General features: G+C 41.5%; 1 protein-coding gene across 6 annotated transcripts in view; it reads right to left on the bottom strand.

Annotated features, from left to right (window-relative positions):
- LOXL3 (lysyl oxidase like 3) overlaps nt 1-27,657 on the bottom strand; it is a 98,904-nt gene that overhangs the window by 16,540 nt on the left and 54,707 nt on the right. For 3 of the 6 annotated variants that reach the window (XM_075178382.1, XM_075178455.1, XM_075178475.1), the window contains 5 exons: nt 18,698-18,748; nt 14,927-15,164; nt 14,637-14,817; nt 9,634-9,788; nt 5,270-5,437 (listed from right to left, as the gene is read on the bottom strand). In XM_075178382.1, the coding sequence (XP_075034483.1) occupies nt 5,270-5,437; nt 9,634-9,788; nt 14,637-14,817; nt 14,927-15,164; nt 18,698-18,748 (793 nt within the window). The remainder of the gene's footprint in view (nt 1-5,269; nt 5,438-9,633; nt 9,789-14,636; nt 14,818-14,926; nt 15,165-18,697; nt 18,749-27,657) is intronic. The other 3 variants (XM_075178465.1, XM_075178485.1, XM_075178477.1) reach the window with 2 other exon arrangements.

Genomic DNA, 27,657 nt, shown 5'->3' with positions numbered 1-27,657 from the left:
CTTTGTCACAAAGCTCTAATTTGGTTTCATCTGTCCACAGGCAGGGGCTGGCCGGTCCCATAGAGCACTACCTTGTGCTGGGTCACTGACCCGCCTGAATTTTTTTCCCTTTAAAATAGGCTGATGAGTCGAGTCTTCCCCCACGGGCTGAAATCTGCCAGCCCTCCCCTGTCCACAGGACATTCTCCGTGAAGGAATTTGGCCGGTTCAGATGTGTTTTGGCAAACTCCAGTTGGGGTTTCTTACACATCTCTCTCAGTAGTGGGGCCCTTGCGGCCCTCCTACCTTATAACTCCCTGTCACTGAATTGGCGATGGATGGTGCGAGTTACTAATGACTCTACATTCAGTGGAAGGAGAACATCATCCTGCTTAGCTGTAATCTTCTGTGTGATCTCCTCAGACGATTCTCTGGCTCTTTCTGTTCTCCATGCTCATTGCAGTGCACACAGTGACACAAAACATGAGAACGAGTCCTTCTGTCTGTTCAAGCTCATTAAATGAGTGATTTCTATATTTCAGGCTTCTGCAATACAGGTAACTTCAGGTCCAAAAAGAAGGATAATCACCTGCTTGACATCTAATGTATTCAAACTACTTCTAAAGGTGGCAATAGCTTTGTGGATACCAGAATATTTAAAATGTTCTGGAAAAAACTGCAAAGGTGCCAATATCTTGGCCACAACTGTATGTAATGGGTTACAAGGTACATGTATGTAGTGGATGTAGTGACGTGAGGAACATGGCACATGTATGTAGTGATAGGATATATGTATGTAAGGAACATGGCACCTGTATGTAGTGATATGATATATGTATGTAAGGAACATGGCACATGTATGTAGTGATATGATATATGTATGTAAGGAACATGGCACATGTATGTAGTGATATGATATATGTATGTAAGGAACATGGCACATGTATGTAGTGATATGATATATGTATGTAAGGAACATGGCACTTGTATGTAGTGATATGATATATGTATGTAAGGAACGTGGCACATGTATGTAGTGATATGATATATGTATGTAAGGAACATGGCACTTGTATGTAGTGATATGATATATGTATGTAAGGAACATGGCACCTGTATGTAGTGATATGATATATGTATGTAAGGAACATGGCACTTGTATGTAGTGATATGATATATGTATGTAAGGAACATGGCACATGTATGTAGTGATATGATATATGTATGTAAGGAACATGGCACATGTATGTAGTGATATGATATATGTATGTAAGGAACATGGCACATGTATGTAGTGATATGATATGATATATGTATGTAAGGAACATGGCACATGTATGTAGTGATATGATATATGTATGTAAGGAACATGGCACATGTATGTAGTGATATGAGCTCGGGGCTCATTTTAGCATTTGGGTAATAAAATGAAAGCTGTGAAATGTGAGGTTAGTGGCAGCACCCTGCCCCCTCCTCATTACTGGAGCCAAACCTGCCCCCTCCTCATTACTGGAGCCAAACCTGCCCCCTCCTCATTACTGGAGCCAAACCTGCCCCCTCCTCATTACTGGAGCCAAACCTGCCCCCTCCTCATTACTGGAGCCAAACCTGCCCCCTCCTCATTGCTGGAGCCAAACCTGCCCCCTCCTCATTGCTGGAGCCAAACCTGCCCCCTCCTCATTACTGGAGCCAAACCTGCCCCCTCCTCATTACTGGAGCCAAACCTGCCCCCTCCTCATTACTGGAGCCAAACCTGCCACCTCCTCATTACTGGAGCCAAACCTGCCACCTCCTCATTGCTGGAGCCAAACCTGCCACCTCCTCATTACTGGAGCCAAACCTGCCCCCTCCTCATTACTGGAGCCAAACCTGCCCCCTCCTCATTACTGGAGCCAAACCTGCCCCCTCCTCATTGCTGGAGCCAAACCTGCCCCCTCCTCATTACTGGAGCCAAACCTGCCCCCTCCTCATTGCTGGAGCCAAACCTGCCCCCTCCTCATTACTGGAGCCAAACCTGCCCCCTCCTCATTACTGGAGCCAAACCTGCCCCCTCCTCATTACTGGAGCCAAACCTGCCCCCTCCTCATTGCTGGAGCCAAACCTGCCCCCTCCTCATTGCTGGAGCCAAACCTGCCCCCTCCTCATTACTGGAGCCAAACCTGCCCCCTCCTCATTACTGGAGCCAAACCTGCCCCCTCCTCATTACTGGAGCCAAACCTGCCCCCTCCTCATTACTGGAGCCAAACCTGCCCCCTCCTCATTACTGGAGCCAAACCTGCCCCCTCCTCATTACTGGAGCCAAACCTGCCCCCTCCTCATTACTGGAGACAAACCTGCCCCCTCCTCATTACTGGAGACAAACCTGCCCCCTCCTCATTGCTGGAGCCAAACCTGCCCCCTCCTCATTACTGGAGCCAAACCTGCCCCCTCCTCATTACTGGAGCCAAACCTGCCCCCTCCTCATTGCTGGAGCCAAACCTGCCCCCTCCTCATTGCTGGAGCCAAACCTGCCCCCTCCTCATTGCTGGAGCCAAACCTGCCCCCTCCTCATTGCTGGAGCCAAACCTGCCCCCTCCTCATTACTGGAGCCAAACCTGCCCCCTCCTCATTACTGGAGCCAAACCTGCCCCCTCCTCATTGCTGGAGCCAAACCTGCCCCCTCCTCATTACTGGAGCCAAACCTGCCCCCTCCTCATTACTGGAGCCAAACCTGCCCCCTCCTCATTACTGGAGCCAAACCTGCCCCCTCCTCATTACTGGAGCCAAACCTGCCCCCTCCTCATTGCTGGAGCCAAACCTGCCCCCTCCTCATTACTGGAGCCAAACCTGCCCCCTCCTCATTACTGGAGCCAAACCTGCCCCCTCCTCATTACTGGAGCCAAACCTGCCCCCTACTTATAACAATCTGCCATGTTCTCCACTGTATAGAGCACCATCTAGTCCTATAACTAATTTCTGGGTAATACAGGACTTAGAGGCTCTGTTCCTGTCACACTGTATAATGTATATATATATATATATATATACACACACACATACCCTGATCAGCCACAAGATTAAAACCACTGACAGTGAAGTGAATAACATTTATTATCTGGTTATAATGACACCTGTCCAGATGGGGGATATATTGGGCAGCAAGTAAACAGTCAGTTTTTGAAGTTGATGTGTTGGAAGCAGGAAAAATGGGCAATGTAAGGACGACTGGGTCAGAGCATCTCCAGAACGGCCGGTCTTGTGGGGTGTTCCTGGTAGGCTGTGGTTAGTACCTACCAAACGTGGTACATGGAAGGACAACCATTGAACCGGCGACAGGGTCATGGGCACCCAAGACTCATTGATGCGCATGGGGAGCAAAGGTTAGACCAACTGTTCCAGTCCCAAAAAAGAGCAACTGTAGCACAAATTGTCAAAAAAGTTAATACAGGGTATGATAGAAAGGTGTCAGAACACACAGAGCATCGCAGCTTACAGGACTTTTTTCGGGCTGCACCCACTCTATGGAATTCTCTCCCTCGCACAATAAGACTCTCCTCTGGTCTACAAACTTTCAAGCGTTCTCTGAAAACCCACCTCTTCAGACAAGCTTATAATATTCCTCAACCACCCTCTTAACCTCACTACATTACCCTATTACCACACGTTACACAATTTCACACAAGACAACTACCCCCGGACCAACATTGTTGTGTGACAGGATCATTTAGCTTATGAGTCACTTTTACCTTTACAGTCTGGCTGGGCCGAAATGCAAAATGTAGACTTAACCTCATCTGTCAAACTCCCATTGTCCAATAGATTGTAAGCTTGGGAGCAGCGGCCTTCTCACCTCTTTGTCTGTTTTACCCAGTTTGTTTGTTTGTTTTTTTAGTTTACTGTGTTTGTCCCCAATTGTAAAGCGCTACGGAATATGTTAGCGCTTTATATAAATAAATGATGATGATGATGATAATAATGCACCCTATCACACTGCAGGAATGGCTTAAGGAACATGACAAAGAGTTCAAGGTGTTGACTGGGCCTCCAAATTCCCCAGATCTCAATACGATCGAGTATCTGTGGGACGTGCTGGAAAAACAAGTCCGAGCCATGGAGGTCCCACCTGGCAACTTACAGGACTTAACGGATCTGATGCTAATATCTTGGTGTCAGATACCACAGGCCACCTTCAGAGGTCATATGGAGTCCATGCCTCAACGGGTCAGAGGTGTTTTTGTGACACAACGGGGATCTAAACAATACTAGTCCGGTGGTTTACCTGTGGTGACTGTTCGGTGTATATACTATATACACTATATAGACAAAAGTATTTGGCCACACCTGTTAATTATTGAATTGAGGTGTTTCAATGAGACCTGTTGCCAGAGGTGTATAAGATCAAGCACCAGCCATGCAATCTCCATTTGCAAACATTTGTAATACTGGGCACAAATTCCCACAGAAACACTCCAACATCTTGTGGAGCCTTCAGAGAAGAGTGGAAGCTGTTATGGCTTCAAAAGGGTGACCAACGCCATATTAAAGTATATGTATTTGGATACAATGTGGTCACAGTCCCTCTTGGTGTAATGGTCAAGCGTCCAAATACTTTTGTCCATATAGTGAGTGTGTGTTTATATATATACTGTGTAACACAGGTCTTAGAGACTCCAGACATATCACATTACATAATGTGTGTATATATATAAGTATATATATATACAGAGAGAGAGAGAGAGAGGATAGGTACAGAGATGTAACTTACATTTGGAGCACCTGGGGCAAGAAGGAGATCTGCCGCCCCCTAGTCCTCAATTTTAACCACATTTACTATTGATAATCTTGCGCCCCCCCCGTTCAGCTTTGTGCCACTATACCACAGCCCTAGGTATGGCCCTGTACACATGTACATATAGGACACATTGGGCATTAAAGAGAGTAAGGCAAAAGAAGGAGTAAATTTAATCCTGGACAAACCATGTTACAATACAAGGGGTGCAAATTGGTTTATTATTTTGCACATAAAGAAAATATTGTCTTTTTTCTCATGTAACACACAAATACTTGATAAATTTATTTTTATTCTGAAATTTAAAGTTGATCTAGGACATGTCCTACCCCAAATATAAATCTGTCCCACATTTTAAATTTACCCCCCCTCCAGTGCAACATGGTTTTGTTGAGGTGCAAAGTTACTCCTTTTTTGGTTTACTCTCCCTAATGACTCAGCCCCATAGACTCTTCCTGTTGCACTTTCTAACACATATAGAGATCCACGCTCTGTTGACATATAATACAATTTAATACATACCTGCAGAGCAGTGCTTACAAATCCGAGACCCAATTGCTGGCACACAACTGCGGCTTCTTTGGTTCCCCAGCCGTTTCCACAAATCAGACCCCAGCGCTCTTCTCCTCGAGGTCCCCACAAAACCTCTACCCGCCCCTCATGCAGGGATCGACCCCCTGCCAGTCGGATCTGAGAGGTAAGGAATAAGGATCCTTTGATTTAAACCCACAATTAAAGGGATTTCTGGCTTTCCCCAAAAATTGTTTCATATATCAGGGGCAGGATTTTTCATATATTTCCTGTATGTTTTGCGATGCTCCTCTGGACCATCTGTATCACGGTCTCTTCACCGATGCTGGTAAATCCGATGCTGAGGACACCTACAAAACATCGATTTGAGAAGACAATCACAAGATTATACACAGACTTACCTGATCAGCGACTATCCAGATATTCGATCCTAGCAGAACACTGACAGCAGCTTCTTCTGAATGCACAGGTGTCCGACAGTAATACCTGACGTCAGTGCGCCCTCAATGAATTTTTATTTAAAGCGGCAATGTCGGGACCACACAGGTTAACTGTTAAGAGAGGGGTCCCGACATTGCCGCTTTAAATAAAAATTCATTGAGGGCGCACTGACGTCAGGCACTACTGCCGGACAACTGTGCATTCGGAAGAAGCTGCTGTCAGTGTTCTGCTGGGATCGAATATGTGATCGGATATCTGGACAGTCGCTGATCAGGTAAGTCTGTGTATATTCTTGTCCTTGTTTACTCAAATCGGTTTTCTTTTGTAGGTGTCCTCAGCATCGGATTTACCAGCATCGGCGACACGTACCCCACCCCTGTATCAAAGTGTGTGTTATACATCATGCTGTCTAGATGATCAATGTTCCCATAATCATCAATATCATTGTGGACATATTCTAATAATCAAAGGAAGAGGCAACAGGACAGGATATGGGAGTGAAGCTGAGGAGCGGGCTGTAGAACATGGCACAGTGATATGTTGTCAGCTGTTAGAATCTAGATGTGGAGTAGTGAAACTAGTGTGGGGAGATGATGAGCTCCGTTAGGTAGGGTTGGGACATCCAGGTGTGGACGACAGAGAGGCAGTTGTACACAGGGTCAGAGAAAAAGAGGGGAGGAGATGTAGATTTGTGTGTCATCGAATGGAGGTGATAGTGGAGTCCAAAGGGGAGTCTTAGTTCTCAGAGACAAGATGTATAAAAAGAGAAAAGCATAGTGCTGAGAACAGAGCCTTGAGGGACCTCAACAGATAGATGTTTCAGTAGTAGAGAAACTGAAGAAGTGTTCAGAAAGGTTGGAAGTGAACTAGGAGAAAATAGTGTTGTCAAGGGAGCATATTAGGGTGACAGAGAGATCAAGAAGTGATCCTTACACCTGAGTACAGAATTGGTAACCTTAGTGAGTGCAGTCTCAGTGTAGTGCAGATGGTGAAAGTCTGACTGCAGAGGGTTGAGAAGACTGAGTAGAGAGAACGTGGGTCAGGCAGTTGTAGACAAGCCTTTCATATAGTTTGGTTTCTTGAGTTCTAGGAGTGATGAGCGCATGTTTGAAGATGGGAGAGAAAGTGCCAGTGGAGAAGGAGAGATTGAAGAGGTGAGCTAGGTGTAGACAAGAATGACAGGATAGTTTGGGGGAGTTGGGTGGTAAAGGAGTGAAAGGGACAGACTGAGAGGATGTGAAAGAGAGGAATGTGAAGACCTTGTCCTCTGTAACAGGAGATAAAAAAACAGTGGATAGTTGAGTGGACAGAAGGAGGGTCTGTCTAGTGCAGTTTTCTTGATGGATGATTACATTTTACCTTTGAAGTAGGAGGTGAGTCATGAGCAGTGAGGGAAGGGTGGTGGGGGAGGGCAGAGAAGCAAGTTGATGGTGGCAAAGACATTAACAGTGGAGAAAGCCAGCACTGTAGCGAGATTTTCTCCATTGGTGCACGCCATTATGGAAATACTTTTGCAGGTATCCAATCTGTAGTGTCAAGGTGGAATATTGACTCATCTGAGATGATGTGTGGTGGGTGGAGATTCTTGTCTAGAGCTGCAGCATTAGTGTAGGACTAGGTGAAAACGGGAGAGATGTGTTGTTCAAGTGATGCTAAGAAGAGGATCTGGTCAAGGTCATTTAGATGTGTTGTTTGGATTTGGGCGCAGGAGGCAAAGTGAAGTAGATGGAAAGGAGCTTGTGGTCAGAGAGTGGGAAGAGTTAGAGAAGCGGGACATGGAGTTCAGAAGGTTCAGGGATGATGTCAGCTGATAGAGACTACTGAAGGGCACAAGCTTAGTTTAGAGGTGGCATTGTTGGTGAGGATGTTTAAAACCCCTAGAATATGATTAAGTTGGACAGTGGAAAGAATGTGGGAAAACTAGAGGGTAAAGTTATCTAAGAACTGGGCAACTAGGCCTTGTGTGCTTCAGGATTCCTCCCACTCTTCAAACACATACTGGTAGATTTATCGGCTTCTGATGAAATTAACCCTAGTGTGTCAGTGTGGTAGAGAATATTAGTGCTCTATTGGGCCAGGGACTGATGTGAATGATGAAACATTCTCTGTAAAGCACTCCAGGATATGTAGGTACTATATAAGGAACTCTGTGAAGATCTGACCTGGTGATAGATGACAACAACGTATATATTATATATATATATATATATATATATATATATATATATATATATATATATATATACTCTGTTTCAAAAACGATTAAGTTATACGCGCCAGAGCATAAGAATAGATAATACAGAGCAAGAGGAATTCCTGCCCTATGTTTGGTTTGAACACTTCGCCCTCTGTCCCCCCACAGTGAGAACCTAACTGCACAGTTTTACGGGTGTATCCTTGAGCCCCAGAAGGGTGACAACTGGTAGACGACACACTGATACCTACTGTAACACTTGTACGGCTCCGCTGATACGGACGACTATATCATGTAACAATCTTTTTGGGAGAATCTCTCTCCTGAAGTTTATTCTTTTATATATTGAATGGTTTTGTAAGGTCAGAATGGTTTATATTAGTAAGTAAATAATACAAGAAATAATTTTAAATATTAAATAGTGAGGATACAGGTTGATCTCCATGAATATGTTTAATGACACAAGTGTAACTATATATGTTGATCTCATATTGCCATATATATTTCATAATTAATACCGCAACATTTGTCATCGCTATATATACCGCCTGGTCATGTCTCTGCGTACGAGGTGTAAGTCCAGTATGTTTCTGGTACTGGAGGATGGAGAAGAAGTGTCTCTGATCTTCCTCATAGTCACATATGGTTGGGATGGAGCTCCCTGAAGACACCACAACTGTGCAATATAATACTTCATTGCTGACCAATCCAGCTTATACATAACATCAAAAGGAAGGAAATGTATTATTTTGGGATTAGATAAACCCTTTATGGTCTAATTTTGTTGGCTGATTATATTGTTTCAATTAATTACGTTTATATTATTAGTTTTGTAAGACTATAGATCCTATGAAATGTTACCCATCCATCTAAGTGAGGTTGTTTTATATTTCGTGTTGGGCCCCACATTTAATGTTATCTCATTATAATAATAATAATTTATAGTATGATACTAAATTAAATAAAGTACTAATAAAAATCTTTGTATTTTGTATTAATTATTTAATATGTAAGGGCTGGGGATATTGGTTTATAACACGTGTAGTGACTGTACCTATCCCTTAGACGTTTAAGTTTCATATTTTATTGCACAATTCTTCTCTTTATAAATGTATTAATAAGATAACGCCTAAATTCTCATAAATTCTTAAATTATTGTACTTTGTTACAAGTGTCATATTTGTAAAATTTTATAACATTTTAAATAATTTCATCAAGTGTTTTTTGCCCTTAATCACTTTTTCTGTTTCTAATTCTCTCAATAAAGAAAATGAGATTGTAGGAAAAAAATCTGAAACATCACCGATTATCGTCGTCCACAACATTCAATAAATCCGTAGAGAATATCACAACATTCAGTCCGTTCCTGTCTCCATACGTCCATTCATATCTTCTGTCCAGAGACACAACAGCCAACAACGTCTCATGTACATCCACATAATGTCCATTCATATCTTCTGTCCAGAGACACAACAGCCAACAACGTCTCATGTACATCCACATAATGTCCATTCATATCTTCTGTCCAGAGACACAACAGCCAACAAACCCTCACCCACATCCATGTAATTTCTATTGATATCATCAGTTCAACTTCAGCAAATGATCATCTGCCTTCATAGAACAATGTGATTCTCTATTCACATTCATGTAATAATCATAGAAGACATTATTTCATCATATAACCACATTATAAATAATCTGATTTGACGTTACTGACCGTGGCCTCGTACCCCATGTATGGAATGTTGCATTTGACGGAACTGTCCTCACTGTGCTTACAGTCCTCTTGTGTAATGTTCTTGTACTGACAGTCAAACAGGGACTTTTCATTTCCAGAACATCTGACTTCATTCATATGAATAGGACCCATACCTGTGCGAGAGAAACAATATATGTGAGGGAAAGAGAAGAAGCATAAGAAGTAACAGAACAGGAGTAAATGTTATCAGCAGATAATTCAGGACATTGTCCAGGCAAAATAAAGATGCAGAAGAGATTTGTATTATAGAGATGATTCTTGCGTCTCACCAACCATAACTTTTAAAGTAGTAGTAGTAGTAGTAGCAGTAGTAGTAGTAGCAGTAGTAGTAGTACTAGTAGTAGTAACAGTAGTAGTAGTAGTAGTAACAGTAGTAGTAGTAGCAGTAGTAGTAGTAGTAGTAAGAGTAGTAGTAGTAACAGTAGTAGTAACAGTAGTAGTAAGAGTAGTAGTAGCAGCAGTAGTAGTAGTAGTAAGAGTAGTAGTAACAGTAGTAGTAGCAGCAGCAGTAGTAGCAGCAGTAGTAGTAGTAGTAAGAGTAGTAGTAGTAACAGTAGTAGTAGCAGTAGTAGTAAGAGGAGTAGTAGTAGTAGTAACAGTAGTAGTAGTAGCAGCAGTAGTAGTAGTGAGAGTAGTAGTAAGAGTAGTAGTAGAAAGAGTAGTAGTAGTAACAGTAGTAGTAACAGTAGTAGTAGTAGCAGCAGTAGTAGTAAGAGTAGTAGCAGTAGTAGTAGTAGTAAGAGTAGTAGTAGTAGTAAGAGTAGTAGCAGCAGCAGTAGCAGTAGTAGTAAAAGCAGTAACAGTAGTAGTAGTAGCAGTAGTAGTAGTAAGAATAGTAGTAGTAACAGTAGTAGTAGTAGTAACAGTAGTAGCAGTAGCAGTAGTAGTAGTAAGAGTAGTAGTAGTAGTAAGAGTAGCAGTAGTAACAGTAGTAGTAGTAGTAGTAAGAGTAGTAGTAGCAGTAGTAGTAAGATTAGTAGTAGCAGCAGCAGCAGTAGTGGTAAGAGTAGTAGTAGCAGCAGTAGTAGTAGTAGCAGCAGCAGCAGCAACAGTAGTAGTAGTAGTAGTAGTAAGAGTAGTAGTAGCAGCAGTAGTAAGAGTAGTAGTAGCAGCAGCAGTAGCAGTAGTAGTAGTAAGAGTAGTAGTAGTAGCAGTAGTAGTAACAGTAGTAGTAGTAAGAGTAGTATCAGTAGTAGTAGTAAGAGGAGTAGTAGTAGTAGTAAAAGTAAAAGTAGTAGTAGTAAGAGTAGTAGTAAGAGTAGTAGTAGTAACAGTAGTAGTAGTAGCAGCAGCAGTAGTAGTAGTGAGAGTAGTAGTAGTAGTAAGAGTAGTAGTAGTAGTAAAAATTGTAGTAGAAAGAGTAGTAGTAAGAGTAGTAGTAGTAACAGTAGTAGTAGCAGTAGTAGTAAGAGTAGTAGTAGTAGTATTAGTAGTAGTAGTAGCAGTAGTAGTAGTAGTAGTAGCAGCAGCAGTAGTAGTAGTAGTAGTAGTAACAGTAGTAGTAGTAGCAGTAGCAGTAGTAGTAAGAGTAGTAGTAGCAACAGTAGTAGTAGTAGTAGTAGCAGCAGTAGCAGGAGTAGTAGTAGTAGTAAGAGTAGTAGTAGTAGTAAGAGTAGTAGTAAGAGTAGTAGTAGTAACAGTAGTAGCAGCAGTAGTAGTAAGAGTAGTAGTAAGAGTAGTAGTAGTAACAGTAGTAGTAAGATTAGTAGTAGTAGCAGCAACAGCAGTAGTGTTAGTAGTAAGAGTAGTAGTAGTAAGAGTAGTAGTAGTAGCAGCAGTAGTAGTAAGAGTAGTAGTAGTGTAGTAGTAGTAGCAGCAGTAGTAGTAGTAAGAGTAGTAGTAGTAAGAGTAGTAGTAGCAGCAGCAGTAGTAGTAGTAGTAGTAAGAGTAGTAGTAGTAAGAGTAGTAGTAGTGTAGTAGTAGTAACAGTAGTAGTAGTAGTAGTAGCAGTAGTAGTAGTAACAGTAGTAGTAGTAGTAGCAGTAGTAGTAGTAGTAGCAGCAGCAGTAGTAGTAGTAGTAGCAGCAGTAAGAGCAGTAGTAGCAGCAGTAGTAGTAGTAGTAAGAGTAGTAGTAGTAGCAGTAGTAGTAGCAGTAGTAGTAGTAGTAGTAGTAGTAGCAGTAGTAGTAGTAGTAGCAGTAGTAGTAGTATTAGTAGCAGTAGTAGTAGTAGTAGTAGTAGCAGCAGTAGTAGCAGTAGTAGTAGCAGTAGTAGTAGTAGTAGTAGTAGCAGTAGTAGTAGTAGTAGTAGTAGCAGTAGTATTAGTAGTAGTAGTAGTAGTAGCAGTAGTAGTAGTAGTAGTAGTAGTAGCAGTAGTAGTAGTAGTAGCAGTAGTAGTAGTAGTAGTAGTAGTAGTAGTAGTAGTAGTAGCAGTAGTAGTAGTAGCAGTAGTAGTAGTAGTAGTAGTAGCAGTAGTAGTAGTAGTAGTAGTAACAGTAGTAGTAGTAGTGGCAGTGTTGATTATTCATATCCTATCTACTTGGATAATTTTAAACAATGAATACTTTTGTATCAGGATTTGTTCAAACATAGTTCTAGTGCGGCGGTTCCCAAAGTGTGCGCCGCGGCTCCCAGGGGTGCCGCGGCGCTGTCACTGGGGTGCCACGAGCCAGACATAAAAAAAAGAGAAGACAGAAACTTACCAATCAGCGCGGCGCCGGGACCCAGCAGCCTCCTCTCTCCCGCAGCAGCTTGTTACTGACGTCTATATTCAGTGACAGCTGCGGGAGACAGGAGGCTGCTGGGTCCCGGCGCCCGACGGATTGGTAAGTTTCTGTCTTCACTTTTTTTTATGTTTGGCGTGGGGCAGAGTGAAAAGGATGGTGGCACCGGAGGGGGACAGTGTGGCAGCGGAGGGGGACAGTGTGGCAGCGGAGGGGGACAGTGTGGCAGCGGAGGGGGACAGTGTGGCAGCGGAGGGGGACAGTGTGGCAGCGGAGGGGGACAGTGTGGCAGCGGAGGGGGACAGTGTGGAAGCGCAGGGGGACAGTGGACAGCGGAGGGGGACAGTGTGGCAGCGGAGGGGGACAGTGTGGAAGCGGAGGGGGACAGGGTGACAGCGGAGGGGGACAGTGTGGCAGTGGAGGGGGACAGTGTGGAAGCGGAGGGGGACAGGGGGACAGCGGAGGGGGACAGTGTGGCAGTGGAGGGGGACAGTGTGGAAGCGGAGGGGGACAGGGGGACAGCGGAGGGGGACAGTGTGGCAGAGGGCAGAGGAGGGGACAGTGTGAGAGGGCAGAGGAGGGGGACAGCGTGACAGAGGGCAGAGGGGGCAGCGTGCCTGGATGCAGAGGGGGCATTTTTGCATACAACTAAATAAGTATTTTTGTCGTGACCTAAATACTTATTACAATTTTTTGACCCAACTACTTCTAAAACAGGACTGCTCAGTAATTTTTTTGGAGGGGTGCCTTGAAAAAATTTGGAGACTCTAAGGGTGCCGCGAACTGCAAAAGTTTGGGAACCACTGGTCTAGTGTAATTCAAGTAAATAAATAAATCAAAGTATAATAATATTGTTTCAAATAAATGATAATAAATGATATGAAAAAGTGTAATAAATAAAAGATAATAATAAGCCAATAAAGGTTTAGAAATAACTAATAGTATCTACATTAAGGCCGTATAAGAAAGAAGAATGATGGTTGTTAATGACGACAGGAAAGGATATTTCTGCTATTCCGCTTTTCCTTTCCATGTCCAATCATGTTCCACATTCATATCCATATTTTAGCTTTTATTTTACTGCTTACAGATGATTTTATCACCCTCTGCTACAAATCTCATCATTTTTTACACACAATGATTTCTGTGGCAAAGTTTGTCATAAATAAATGATATAAAGGAAAATTTGCAACATAGAAGAAATTTAAAAAATGCAGCGAGGTTAATCCCAAAAACATAAAACAAAGTGGCGTCCGTTGGGAGCAGATAAAAGTCCAGAGAGCTTACTAGGGTGGGAATATTCTACTTGTGCCACTGATGACGTCACACTGGGGTTATAATTATGTACCAGGCTTCTAGCGAATGCTCGTTCCTGACATACTTCCTGAAACTCTCTCAACAAAGCCCAGCACCATCTCTGGAGAGAACCTCCAGGCTCCGTCTATATGTGAATTGTCCTATTACTAAAGGCAATGCTCTATCCTAATCCTTGTTTATCTTATGTTTCTTGTCTGGCACCGTCACCCAGCCTAGTAAACTTCCAGGACCTTCGTGATTTAAGACTGAGCAGCATTTGAGCAGTACCAGTGGGGTTCTCCTGAAGGCGGCCTTGATGTGTGATTGTAGATCTGTGACACGTCTTCTCCTCTTTGTCCATCTCTCATCCTAGCTATCCTATTTCTCACCATAGCCTCATTATGACCCCATTGTTCTTGCCACAGCTACTCTTTCCAAGGGGTTCTTTTTCTCCTTGGATGGTGATCTATACAAATGAGCATTTGGGAACCTCTGTTATTGATTGTTCCAGGATCACAGACCCAAGTCTGTGGTATATTAATTGTACTGCTGAATCTTTCAATCATGTTAATGACACATTATCTCATGCCCACACTAGCAGGTGCGAGCAAAGAAATTAGCAAAATTAAGCCCTATTTTTAGTCGCGATAACAGGGTCTTGATATTTTATTGCTCCCTGGTTCATTACATGCAGAAAATGATGTATGAGGAAACTTGCACCTAAATGAAATAATAATAATAATAACAACCTCTGTGAAGCATTTTAGTAAGTGAAGGATCCTGCTCTAGTTCAGCACTGACAAAGCCTGAATCCATCTCTTGTACTGGAGACTGCATCTCTGTTTTGTTTCTATGTGTGAATGAATATTTTAGGGGTAGAAATGATGTGTTTTAGCTTCCCGAGAAATTCTTCCTATTGTGCACAATGGAAAGCAATCATCATCATCATCATCCTTATATTGCACCAGAAATCAGATATTCCTTTCTCCCATGACCACTCACCCTGTCCCATGCGTGCTCCAGTCAAGGCTTCCTTTGCACTTCCAAAGCCCAACTCTCTACACACCACACTGGCTGCGTGCAGATCCCAGCGGTCATCACACACCGTACCCCACTGTCCATTCTTCAAGATCTCAACACGACCCTCCCCTGGCCGTGCTCCTCCTTTTAGCCTGATAATCCCCTGTAAGTAGACAGAAAGATGGAAACTTGGCTATTGTCATAGCAATGCATCCGATGAGTATATGTTTGGATATAGGCCTAGGCTATTTATGGATATCACTCTTACTGACCTCACGCTGTTGTTGCTGGACCACTTTCTTCTTCTTCATGGCTGTCTGTCCTGGAGCTCCTGAACCTGTGAATACAGGCCCAATGGTGCAACTCACAACAACTGGTGCTCCATTCTGGCAGCTGACAGAGTTGTTTACTTTGTAGAATTCAAGAGGACACAGAGACAAGTGAACTTCTGTCCCAGCACACTTAACAGAGTGCAAGCGGAACGATGGCTTTTGTTTGTCCAGGTACAACCTGCGTAAGAGAGATCAAATAATGGAGATGCTGAAGAGCATGATAAAAGAATGTTCATATTGGCAATCTCATTTTTATATGCCAATACATACTACGAGTGGGTCATATGTGGAGACTGTACAAGATAAACTTCATATCAGTGTTTCCACAACTAATTCACAAAGTTTAATTTTTATTAGCATTTAGCATTTGAAGAAAGATGAAGTAATTAAAGCAAAGAGAAGGAAGTGAAGTGATAATAAAGAGGCGTCACAGAAATCTTGTCATCAAAAGAAACGGAAGGGATGACGTACTTTGTTCTCGCTAAAGAACAAGAATGTAAAAATGTTAATTTAAGAAGAAAAAGAACAGCATGAAAGTCTAGGAAAACTAACATGGAAGTCTGGGAAAACTAACATGGAAGTTTAGGAAAAATAACATGGAAGTCTAGAAAAACTAACCTGGAAGTCTAGGAAAACTAACACGGAAGTCTGGGAAAACTAACACGGAAGTCTGGGAAAATTAACACGGAAGTCTGGGAAAACTAACACGGAAGTCTGAGAAAACTAACATGGAAGTCTGGGAAAAACTAACATGGAATTCTGGGAAAACTAACACAGAAGTTTGAGAAAACTAACACGGAAGTCTGAGAAAACTAACATGGAAGTCTGGGAAAACTAACATGGAATTCTGGGAAAACTAACACAGAAGTTTGAGAAAACTAACACGGAAGTCTGAGAAAACTAACACGGAAGTCTGAGAAAACTAACACAGAAGTCTGGGAAAACTAACATGGGAGCCTGAGAAAACTAACATGGAAGTCTGAGAAAGCTAACAAGGAAGTTTGGGAAAACTGACATGGAAGTCTGGGAAAATTAACATGGCAGTCTGAGAAAACAAACATGGAAGTCTGGGAAAACTAACATGGAAGTCTGAGAAAACTAAGATGGAAGTTTGAGAAAACTAACATGGAAGTCTGAGAAAACTAAAATGGAAGTCTGAGAAAACTAACATGGAACTCTGGTAAAACTAACATGGAAGTCTGAGAAAACTAAAATGGAAGTCTGGAAAAACTAAAATGGAAGTCTGAGAAAACTAACATGGAAGTCTGAGAAAACTAAAATGGAAGTCTGGAAAAACTAAAATGGAAGTCTGAGAAAACTAACATGGAAGTCTGAGAAAGCTAACATGGAATTCTGAGAAAACTAAGATGGAAGTTTGAGAAAACTAACATGGACGTCTGAGAAAACTAACATGGAAGTCTGGGAAAACTAAGATGGAAGTCTGAGAAAACTAAGATGGAAGTTTGAGAAAACTAACATGGAAGTCTGGAAAAACTAAAATGGAAGTCTGAGAAAACTAAGATGAAAGTTTGAGAAAACTAAGATGGAAGTTTGAGAAAACTAACATGGAAGTCTGAGAAAACTAAGATGGAAGTCTGGAAAAACTAACATGGAAGTCTGAGAAAACTAAGATGGAACTCTGGGAAAACTAACATGGAAGTCTGAGAAAACTAAAATGGAAGTCTGGAAAAACTAAAATGGAAGTCTGAGAAAACTAACATGGAAGGCTGAGAAAACTAAGATGGAAGTCTGGAAAAACTAGCATGGAAGTCTGAGAAAACTAAGATGGAACTCTGGGAAAACTAACATGGAAGTCTGAGAAAACTAAAATGAAAGTCTGGAAAAACTAAAATGGAAGTCTGAGAAAACTAACATGGAAGGCTGAGAAAACTAACATGGAAGTTTGAGAAAACTAAGATGGAAGTCTGGGAAAACTAACATGGAAGTCTGGGAAAACTAACATGGAAGTCTGAGAAAACTAACATGGAAGTCTGAGAAAACTAACATGGAAGTGTGAAAAAACTAACATGGAAGTGTGAGAAAACTAACATGGAAGTCTGGGAAAACTAACATGGAAGTCTGAGAAAACTAAGATGGAAGTTTGAGAAAACTAACATGGAAGTCTGAGAAAACGAACATGGAACTCTGGTAAAACTAGCATGGAAGTCTGAGAAAACTAACATGGAAGTCTGGGAAAACTAAGATGGAAGTCTGAGAAAACTAAGATGAAAGTTTGAGAAAACTAAGATGGAAGTTTGAGAAAACTAACATGGAAGTCTGAGAAAACTAAGATGGAAGTCTGGAAAAACTAACATGGAAGTCTGAGAAAACTAAGATGGAACTCTGGGAAAACTAACATGGAAGTCTGAGAAAACTAAAATGGAAGTCTGGAAAAACTAAAATGGAAGTCTGAGAAAACTAACATGGAAGTCTGATAAAACTAACATGGAAGTTTGAGAAAACTAAGATGGAAGTCTGGGAAAACTAACATGGAAGTCTGGGAAAACTAACATGGAAGTCTGAGAAAACTAACATGGAAGTCTGAGAAAACTAACATGGAAGTCTGAGAAAACTAACATGGAAGTCTGGGAAAACTAACATGGAAGTCTGAGAAAACTAAGATGGAAGTTTGAGAAAACTAACATGGAAGTCTGAGAAAACTAACATGGAACTCTGGTAAAACTAACATGGAAGTCTGAGAAAACTAAAATGGAAGTCTGGAAAAACTAAAATGGAAGTCTGAGAAAACTAAGATGGAAGTCTGAGAAAACTAAGATCGAAGTTTGAGAAAACTAAGATGGAAGTTTGAGAAAACTAACATGGACGTCTGAGAAAACTAACATGGAAGTCTGGGAAAACTAACATGGAAGTCTGGGAAAACTAAGATGGAAGTTTGAGAAAACTAACATGGAAGTCTGAGAAAACTAACATGGAACTCTGGTAAAACTAACATGGAAGTCTGAGAAAACTAAAATGGAAGTCTGGAAAAACTAAAATGGAAGTCTGAGAAAACTAACATGGAAGTCTGAGAAAACTAAAATGGAAGTCTGAGAAAACTAAGATGGAAGTTTGAGAAAACTAAGATGGAAGTTTGAGAAAACTAAGATGGAAGTTTGAGAAAACTAACATGGACGTCTGGGAAAACTAAAATGGAAGTCTGAGAAAACTAACATGGAAGTCTGAGAAAACTAAAATGGAAGTCTGAGAAAACTAAGATGGAAGTTTGAGAAAACTAAGATGGAAGTTTGAGAAAACTAAGATGGAAGTTTGAGAAAACTAACATGGACGTCTGGGAAAACTAAAATGGAAGTCTGAGAAAACTAACATGGAAGTCTGAGAAAACTAAGATGGAAGTTTGAGAAAACTAAGATGGAAGTTTGAGAAAACTAAGATGGAAGTTTGAGAAAACTAAGATGGAAGTTTGAGAAAACTAACATGGACATCTGGGAAAACTAAGATGGAAGTCTGAGAAAACTAACATGGAAGTCTGGGAAGACTAACGTGGTGTACAGAGTTAATTCAGGGCATGTCAGTTCATGTAGTGTACAGGCTAGAGTCTTTGAATCTAGAGTATGGGATTTAGAGAACACAGAATTTATATATAATAATTCACAAAAGTAAAAGCCAACACACAGCCACATTACACATCACCCGAACGTGACAAGGTAACAAGTAACAAACACCGTCCACCTATACTCTGCGTGCTGTTACCTGTTACTTGCTTTCGGTTCCTTCTTTTTGGAATCTTGGCTTTGAGAGGCTCTGTGAGATAAATTGTAAGGAATCACAAACCACTGATTGTCATATTATCTGTGTCACAAGTGATGCATAGATAATAGAGATAAATTACAAGTAACCATTCTGGTCAGGGAAGAGCCTCAGTGGGACTCTCGACCATCGTTAAATCATCTTGCCACGCAGTGAACTTGAATCAGCACCTAGATTGCCCCAATAGGTCCTACCTCCTGTACACCTGCTTTCCCTGTAACCTAGCTTCTAGTTTTACCTACAAGACAAATGTCTGGAGCTGGTAATTGCCTGCTTAGTGAGATCTCTATAAATAATGAATATATGGATGAAGGACGTTCCCTCACAGCAACCCATATGAAGAGGTAACATGATAAATGAATTGTCATAGAGGGACTAAGCTGGTAACAGTCATTATGAGAACTGATGATGACAATCTCCTTTATAAAGCTGTATGTTCTGAATCACACCCAGCATCTGATACTTCTAATGATATGCAATAGTGATGAGACAATTAGTGAAGACATTGTCAAGATTCAACATCCAATATTGGGAGATGACACAAAGAGATTATATGGTCAGGATGAGGAAACAGCTTTCTGTAACTATTCCATAAGGGACAAGAGAAGACAGGCTCCTTGTTGTACTTCATGGAATCATACATATCATATATATATATATGCAGAAATGTTTGTAAATATTAAATTAACAAAATTAAAATTGCTGTTGGACCTTTATTCACTCTCCTCCATTGCAATGCAGATCCCTCAATAACAAAGGCAATTTTATTGTTTGGATCTGAGACCTCCTAGCAACTTCTGTCTGCTGCACTACAGGAGAATAGTAGCTCCTTCATTGTACAACGTATTGGAATCAGTAGAGATTCATGGATCTGTGATAGGAAAATCAATAGATCATGATGGATCCATAGAGTGGCTAGGAGACACTTTATTGCAGGGACTGTAATGGAATCAGTAGAGATTTGTGGACCTATAATGGGGACTTGTACAACCTTTCTTGTAGGGAATGTAATGGAATTAATAGATCATCATGGACCAATGATGGGGACTAGTAGATCCTTCATTGTACAGTGCATTGGAATAATAGAGATTCATTGACCCATGAAGGGGACTAGTAGAGCTTTAGGGACAGTTATAGGGTCAGTAGACTTTTTACTTGAGAATGTTCTTCAGTTTCTCGATGTAAAATTTATGTATCAAGCAAACCTTACTACAGACCTGTAACCTAAGAGGAAATTCATCAGAGTGAGGTTCATTACATCTAGTTTTACTATTGATAATGTCCAAAAGTAACAGACTGACTGAGAAATCTCTTCTGATGGAAATAATTTGTCTAAAGTTCATGGCTATTTAGAGAGAAATACCAGTGAGTCGATACTACAAAATGATTTACGTTTATTGCCCAAGATTTAACTTTTTTATACACTGGAGGTAATAGCATCAAAATCCTATCATTCCTGCTGATGTGGGTAGAACTACAGGTTTGGTACAAAGGTTGTTATTGAAACCCCCAAAATGTACTTTTCTGCATTTTTTAAGGCCAGAATTGCAGCAGTCTTACAGCCATTGTAGTTAACGGTTTCAAAATACCTGTCCAAGTTTACTGTACCTATGATATTGCACAAGTAATTCCCTTCATCAAATGCCCCAGTGGGGTAGTTTACATTTTATCTTCTAGACCGGTAATTGCACAGTAGTACCATTAAATTATACAAACCTGAAACTGGTCAGTTTAGTTCCTCTAAGAAGGAGAAGAACAGAAAGAATAATGAGATTCATCTCTGGCCAAACATTTTCCAAACATAAAGATGGCGTCAGATGATGAGTGGATGGTGTTAGAGGAGGTGTTAGCTCAGAAAGGGACATAACCCTAACCCTAACCCTAACCCTGTTGCAATAAGAATTATTTTGGACTGGTCAGATAGGCACTAAAAAAACTAATGGTTAAATAACTTGAATTATAAATGTTTCATGTACACCTTATTGATTACTTTTATTTTCCTTTACAGCCTGGAGAACACATTGTCCTGTAATTACTTTGGTCCATGCACATGTTCCTTATGTGAGGTATTACATAATTACATTGTTTATACTGCTTGATGTGTTCATGTGACACAATAACAAGCACACTGATTATCATCTCTATTGTGTATTGTGTCATGATTGTTTCTTTACATCTGTAATTGATGTATAACCTCCAGTTTGCATGCTCTTATATCTAATAGTAGTGAACATGGGGTCTAGTAGACCCTTTATTGTAGGGAATGTAAAGGAGTCAGTAGGACGTAGGATGGGGACTAGTAGACCCTTTATTGTAGGGACTGTAATGGAGTCAGTAGAGAGTCATGATGGATATTAGTAGACACTTTATTGTGAGGACTATAGTAGAACCAGTAGTATTGAGGAAACTGTAGCAGTAGAGAATCATGGTCTTTATATGGGGACTATTAAACCCTAGTCAGAAGAGAATCATGGACCTATAATAGGGACTAGTATACTGTATCATGGAGACTAAATGGAGGTAACAGAGAGTCATTAGTGAGCCATGGACCCACAAAAGTTACTAGTAGCCCTTTCAGTGTAGGGACTGTAATTGAATCAATATAGATTCATTGACCTATGCTGGGGACTTGTACAACCTTTACTGCAGGGACTGTAATGGAATTAATAGATTGTCATGGAGATACTTTATTGTAGGGACTGTAAAAAAATCAGTAGATCATTATAGATCCATGTATAGAGTAGTAGTCACTTTATTGTATCCACTGCAGTGGAATCAATATAGATTCAAGGACCTATGATGAGAACTTGAACAACTTTTATTGTAGGGACTGTAATTGACTCAATATATATTCATGGACATATGATGGTGACTTTTAGACCATTTAAAATGGGGACTGTGGTCAGTATTTAGTTGAAAGTCATTTGGTAGGTATAGTAGACCCTTTATTGAGGGGAGTTTAATAGAATCAGTAGAAAATAATAGCTCCACGATGGGGAATGTGAGAACTAAAATGGAGTCAGTGGAGAAACATCAGCTCATGCTTAGGACTATCAAATACTTTATTCTAGGGACTCCAATGAACAGGAGAATATCAAAGACCCATGATGGTGACTTTTAGACTCTTAAATATGGGGACTGTAGTCAGTACAGAGTCAAGGACCATGGGTGGTGACTAAAATATTCTTTCATTGGCATTGTGATTTTATCAGAATAGAGTCACGGACCCATGATGTCACCCTGATGGGTACATACACTAACATAATGTGGACTACACTGATTTAGAGAAGAAGACACACCAGGAGAAATAGCAGGAGAAACAGAGTGTGATGTACAATGGATGAGACAGGAGGACACATGAGGAGAGAGCAGGAGAGATGGGTGTATGCAGTAACAGTGTGGTGTACTGTGGATGTGATAGGAGGACACACAAGGAGAAAGAGCAGGAGAAACAGAGTGTGATGTACAATGGATGAGACAGGAAGACACATACAGAGAAGGAGCAGGAGAGATGGGTGTATACAGTAAAATAGTGTGGGGGACACTGGGAGAGACAGGAGGACACATGAGGAGAGAGCAGGAGAGATGGGTGTATGCAGTAACAGTGTGGTGTACTGTGGATGTGAAAGGAGGACACATGAGGAGAAAGAGCAGGAGAGGTGCGTGTATGCAGTAACAGTGTGGTGTACTGTGGATGTGATAGGAGGACACACAAGGAGAAAGAGCAGGAGAGGTGGGTGTATGCAGTAACAATGTGGAGGACACTAGGTGAAATAGGAGGACAAATGAGAAGACAGGAGATATGGGTGTATGCAGTAACTTACTGTGTGGTAAATGTGTATTCTGCAACTGTCTGAAGAAAGGACTTATGTTAATCTCATGTTAATTAGTCCTTTTGATGTGTGAGTGTCCAACACACCTGAAGGCACAGGAAGGTTTAAGTAGCCCTGCTGTTAGAGTTCCTCAGTGTCTAAAACAGGATGCAGGAAATCACAGCAAGTTTTAGGATATCACAGATAAGTGTAAATTTTGTTAAGTATGAATTGCATTTAAATCTATGGTCGGGGAAACATATATTGTATCCTGATACTAAAAATAGCTCAGACGTTGTGGAACCATCTCGGATCAGGGGGCTGGCTCACTCCCTGACAGGAGATATGTCAGAACTGTATAAAAAGTGAGCTGTTTGAGCATGTATGTAATGTATCATTCTTGTACCATCTATACTTCTGTAATGATCGTTAGTACTAGACTGACGTGTGAACTGACCTTGTTAGGAATACTTGAGCTAATAAACCATCTTTTGCTTCAAGAACCTGCTTTGACGACTACTTACCCTGCTGTAAATTCCTGTGACCTACAGATTAGTCCCTAATCTAATCCGTTCTCAGGTTGGTCTGAAGTGGACCCAGCATTGCAGTGCCAACATTTTGCCCGCTGCCTGCAGCTCTGGCCAGTGTGATAGGCCAGGTGGGAACCATCCACAGCAACACTGATCTGAAAGCAACAGGTATACCAACCCAGGTGTACCAGCAATGGGGTACCTTATCAGCGAGAGTTACCTAGAAGAAAGTGGTTCTAGGTGCTGGTGTAGGAGCCTAGTGGTGGCAGCAAGCTAATCCTACTGTGACAGGTGGGGCATATTTGGGAAAAAGAAAGGGGATGGTGGCAAAATAAGCCCAGCAGGCTACCAGCGACAACAGACATGGTGGCATATGTGGTCCATCTTGTCACAAGGAGTAATGGGTGTACGTAGTAACAGTGTGTAGGAAATAGGGCGAGGTAGGAGGACACATGAGGACAACACAGGAGTAATGGGTGTATGTAGTAACAAAGTTTGGGGGACAATGGATGAGATAGGAGGACACATGAGGACAACACAGGAGAGATGGATATATGCAGTAACAGTGTGGAGGACAGTGGGTGAGGTTGGAGGACACATGAGGAGAAGCAGGACTAATGGGAGTTTGCAGTAAGAGAGTGTGGGGTACAATGGATGAGATAGGAGGACACATGAGGGGAAAGTGGTATGACTCTGCCTATACTTTGTATGTGGCAACAGTACCTTAAATCCACCAGAGGAGCTACTGTTCTGCCCCTGAACTTTATACCATACCTGTAGGAGTTAATCTCCTTACCTGATTAGAACTGCACCTGTCTCACAGCTTCTAATACCTGCCTCAATCTGTGCTCTGGGCAGTTCATCGTTTATACCTGGCTGCTGCTTGTCTCCTGTTTATCCCTGTTCCAGTTTTGCTTTGCTGCTGTCTTATCTCCTGTTGTGACCCGCTGCCTGATGCCCGGACCCTGCTTGTTTGCCTTTTGCCCTGACCTCTGCCTGATTACTGGATTATTCATGAACTCTTGTTGCCCTGACCTCTGCCTGATCACTGGACTCAGCTAGTCTGTTTGCTTCTCTGGACTGCCTTCTGCATCTGGCAATCTGGAATCCTGATCCCTGTCTCCTTAGTTTGGAGCCTCGTACCTCCTGGCAATTGGGTAACTCATTATACTTGTTTCTGCATTTAAACTGTATTTGTCATTACTTGGAACCTGTTGCTTCTGTGGACTATTCCTGCCATGAGGACAACACAGGACTAATGGGTGTATGCAGTAACAGTGTGGGTGACAGTGGGTGAGATAGGAGGACACATGAGGACAACACAGGACTAATGTGTGTATGCAGTAACAGCGTGGGTGACAGTGGGTGAGATAGGAGGACACATGAGGACAACACAGGACTAATGGGTGTATGCAGTAACTGTGTGGGTGACAGTGGGTGAAATAGGAGGACACATGAGGACAACACAGGACTAATGGGTGTATGCAGTAACAGTGTGGGTGACAGTGGGTGAGATAGGAGGACACATGAGGACAACACAGGACTAATGGGTGTATGCAGTAACAGTGTGGGTGACAGTGGGTGAGATAGGAGGACACATGAGGACAACACAGGACTAATGGGTGTATGCAGTAACAGTGTGGGTGACAGTGGGTGAGATAGGAGGACACATGAGGACAACACAGGACTAATGGGTGTATGCAGTAACAGTGTGGGTGACAGTGGGTGAGATAGGAGGACACATGAGGACAACACAGGACTAATGGGTGTATGCAGTAACTGTGTGGGTGACAGTGGGTGAGATAGGAGGACACATGAGGACAACACAGGACTAATGGGTGTATGCAGTAACAGTGTGGGTGACAGTGGGTGAGATAGGAGGACACATGAGGACAACACAGGACTAATGGGTGTATGCAGTAACAGTGTGGGTGACAGTGGGTGAGATAGGAGGACACATGAGGACAACACAGGACTAATGGGTGTATGCAGTAACAGAGTTTGGGGGACAATGGATGAGATAGGAGGACACATGAGGACAACACAGGAGTTGGGTGTATGCAGTAACTGTGTGGGTGACAGTGGGTGAGATAGGAGGACACATGAGGACAACACAGGACTAATGGGTGTATGCAGTAACAGTGTGGGTGACAGTGGGTGAGATAGGAGGACACATGAGGACAACACAGGACTAATGGGTGTATGCAGTAACAGAGTTTGGGGGACAATGGATGAGATAGGAGGACACATGAGGACAACACAGGACTAATGGGTGTATGCAGTAACAGAGTGTGGGGGATATTAATGAAATTCAGGAGAACATGGGCTAGAGCAGGAGAGATTTGTGGACACACACAATGATTGTAAGATAAGAGGAAGCAGAAAGTATTACAGATAATAGAAATCAATTTTCCCTACTATAATTTAGTCTTTGTTACAATATTAGTAGAGATAGAAGTTTATTCCTTGTTCCTTCCAAGGAAGGAATCACTGGAAATAAACTCTCTTGGATACCTAGGGCTTGAAGCCACCACCTTGGGGACCCGTTTAGAGGCTGTTTGTTTCTTCACACGTCTGTAGGAAAATAATATCCAGATTAGTATAACACAGGGCACAGGCTGACGATCTGATTTGTATGTTATTTTATTTATATTATTTTGTATCACTGCTTGCAGTTATAGTTTATTTAAAGAAGTATAGAAGTGGGCAGATATAAGATTGTACTAATCTATGAGACTCTGATGCACATGTCAGAGATTTCCCAGAACTTTACTGTAGATATTGATATAGACCATTCAGGTAATTTATCACATTTGTATATTCTGCTTCATCTACATCTATAGAACTCTGTTTGTGTGAGTTCAGGTGAAATTTGTGATGCTGAGTATATACCCGACCTTTACTCAGTAGTGACATTATATCTATTCCAAAGGGTAATGTCTAGATTAATTGGGGAAAACATGACCTGTTTTGGATGGATAGGAGTCATATAACACTCTCACAGCTGGCCATACATGTTCTTATCGGTGCATGTGTAATATGAAGACCACAGTACTCAGATACAAAATTGCCTGAGTAAAATGTATACATCAAAAACAGAGCTTGATGAAACAATATAGTGATCAAGAATTTGTGGAGTGAATTGATACAAGAGGAGCTTATTATGTCTAGAAGTGTCTTATAATGGAGAGAAAGTTATATTTAAGACGTTTTTGGAGAGATTTAAGGAGTGGCAGGCAAAACAACTACCCCAAACACACTGAGACACTCAAATTCAGGATCTGTTAGATTTGGTATCACCTCTTCCTTATGAACAAACCCCACTTTTATTAGAACATCATGAAATGGTTTAAGTTCTGCGGTGCCTCATACAGCTGCAGAGTAAATTTACTTCCCTTGAGGACTCCATCGGAGATCCAAGAGATGCTGGAGTAACAGGATCATCTCATTCACTAAATAGCCAACTTTTTGCCCCACTAAGATATTTTTCCAGAAAACAGGGGGTCCACACAGTGTGGATGTCACATGGACTCCACGTGGCCAAGGAATCTGGTTAAGGATTTCCCTGTCATTAGCTAGAAACCCCATTAATTTAGGGAATAGTTAGAAGTCATTATAGGCTGTTATAATCCAAACCAAGATTCCAGATATTTGGCCTAAGAAAAGTAATAAGTCTAGAATCCATAATTATAAAAACAAAGGGGATCTACCTGCTAATAGATAGATAAATAGATAGATAGATAGATAGATAGATACATAGATACAAAGATAGATAGATGGACATTCCTTGGCTCCAATGTGTACCAAATCTTTGGCATTAGCTCTGACCATGGCTACTGACAATTCTTTCCATGTACCCAAAATTTTCCACCCCAATGATTGTTTGCTTCTTGGGGTTCTGTAACCTAATATTACCATTATCTCATTTCAATTCCTATATATCTATCTCACATCAATATATCAAAACACTTAACAAAACTAACTGATGGATATTTGCTTACATGGCTTAAGAGAGAAGGTGCAAAAATGGTGCCTGTCCTGTTTTCTTGGACAGATTGTTGCCAGTATTCTTCCAGGGAAACAAGCTGTAGTACCATGGGAGAAACCGCTGAGTGCTGTAAAAGTGGTCACGACTAGAGACAAAGGTTTTAACTGATCTTTATCTACAATTAGCCACTTCCGTTTCTGGCTTAATTTGCTTTGTAAACAATGGAACTCGCCCAGTGTGAAAGACTCATTGTAATTCTCTGTGGGGACCAATGTAAATGTTACATTTTATAATATTGCCTACCTATGGTCGCCTATGGAGATGGTAGCAAGTTAGATTATTATTCAGTGTTAAAAAAGGTTAGCGATGAAACTCTGAGCGCATTACAAAACACTGCTGAGGAAATGTCTGTCGTAAGATCTGTGCCCCTGCAGGACAGAATGACAGTACACTTTAGACAGAAATAGAAAAAAGGCATAAAGCCGAATTATGGCGTTTGATTGGTAGGAATTGAATTTATTTGTTATGTTTATCAAATGCTTAGAGTTGAAACTATTTACTTTGATTTAGATA

Source organism: Mixophyes fleayi, chromosome 1, assembly GCF_038048845.1.
Source record: "Mixophyes fleayi isolate aMixFle1 chromosome 1, aMixFle1.hap1, whole genome shotgun sequence".
Lineage (NCBI taxonomy): Eukaryota > Metazoa > Chordata > Amphibia > Anura > Limnodynastidae > Mixophyes > Mixophyes fleayi.
The sequence above is the reverse complement of the archived record's forward strand: the minus strand, read 5'-3'. Positions and strand labels throughout refer to the sequence as shown.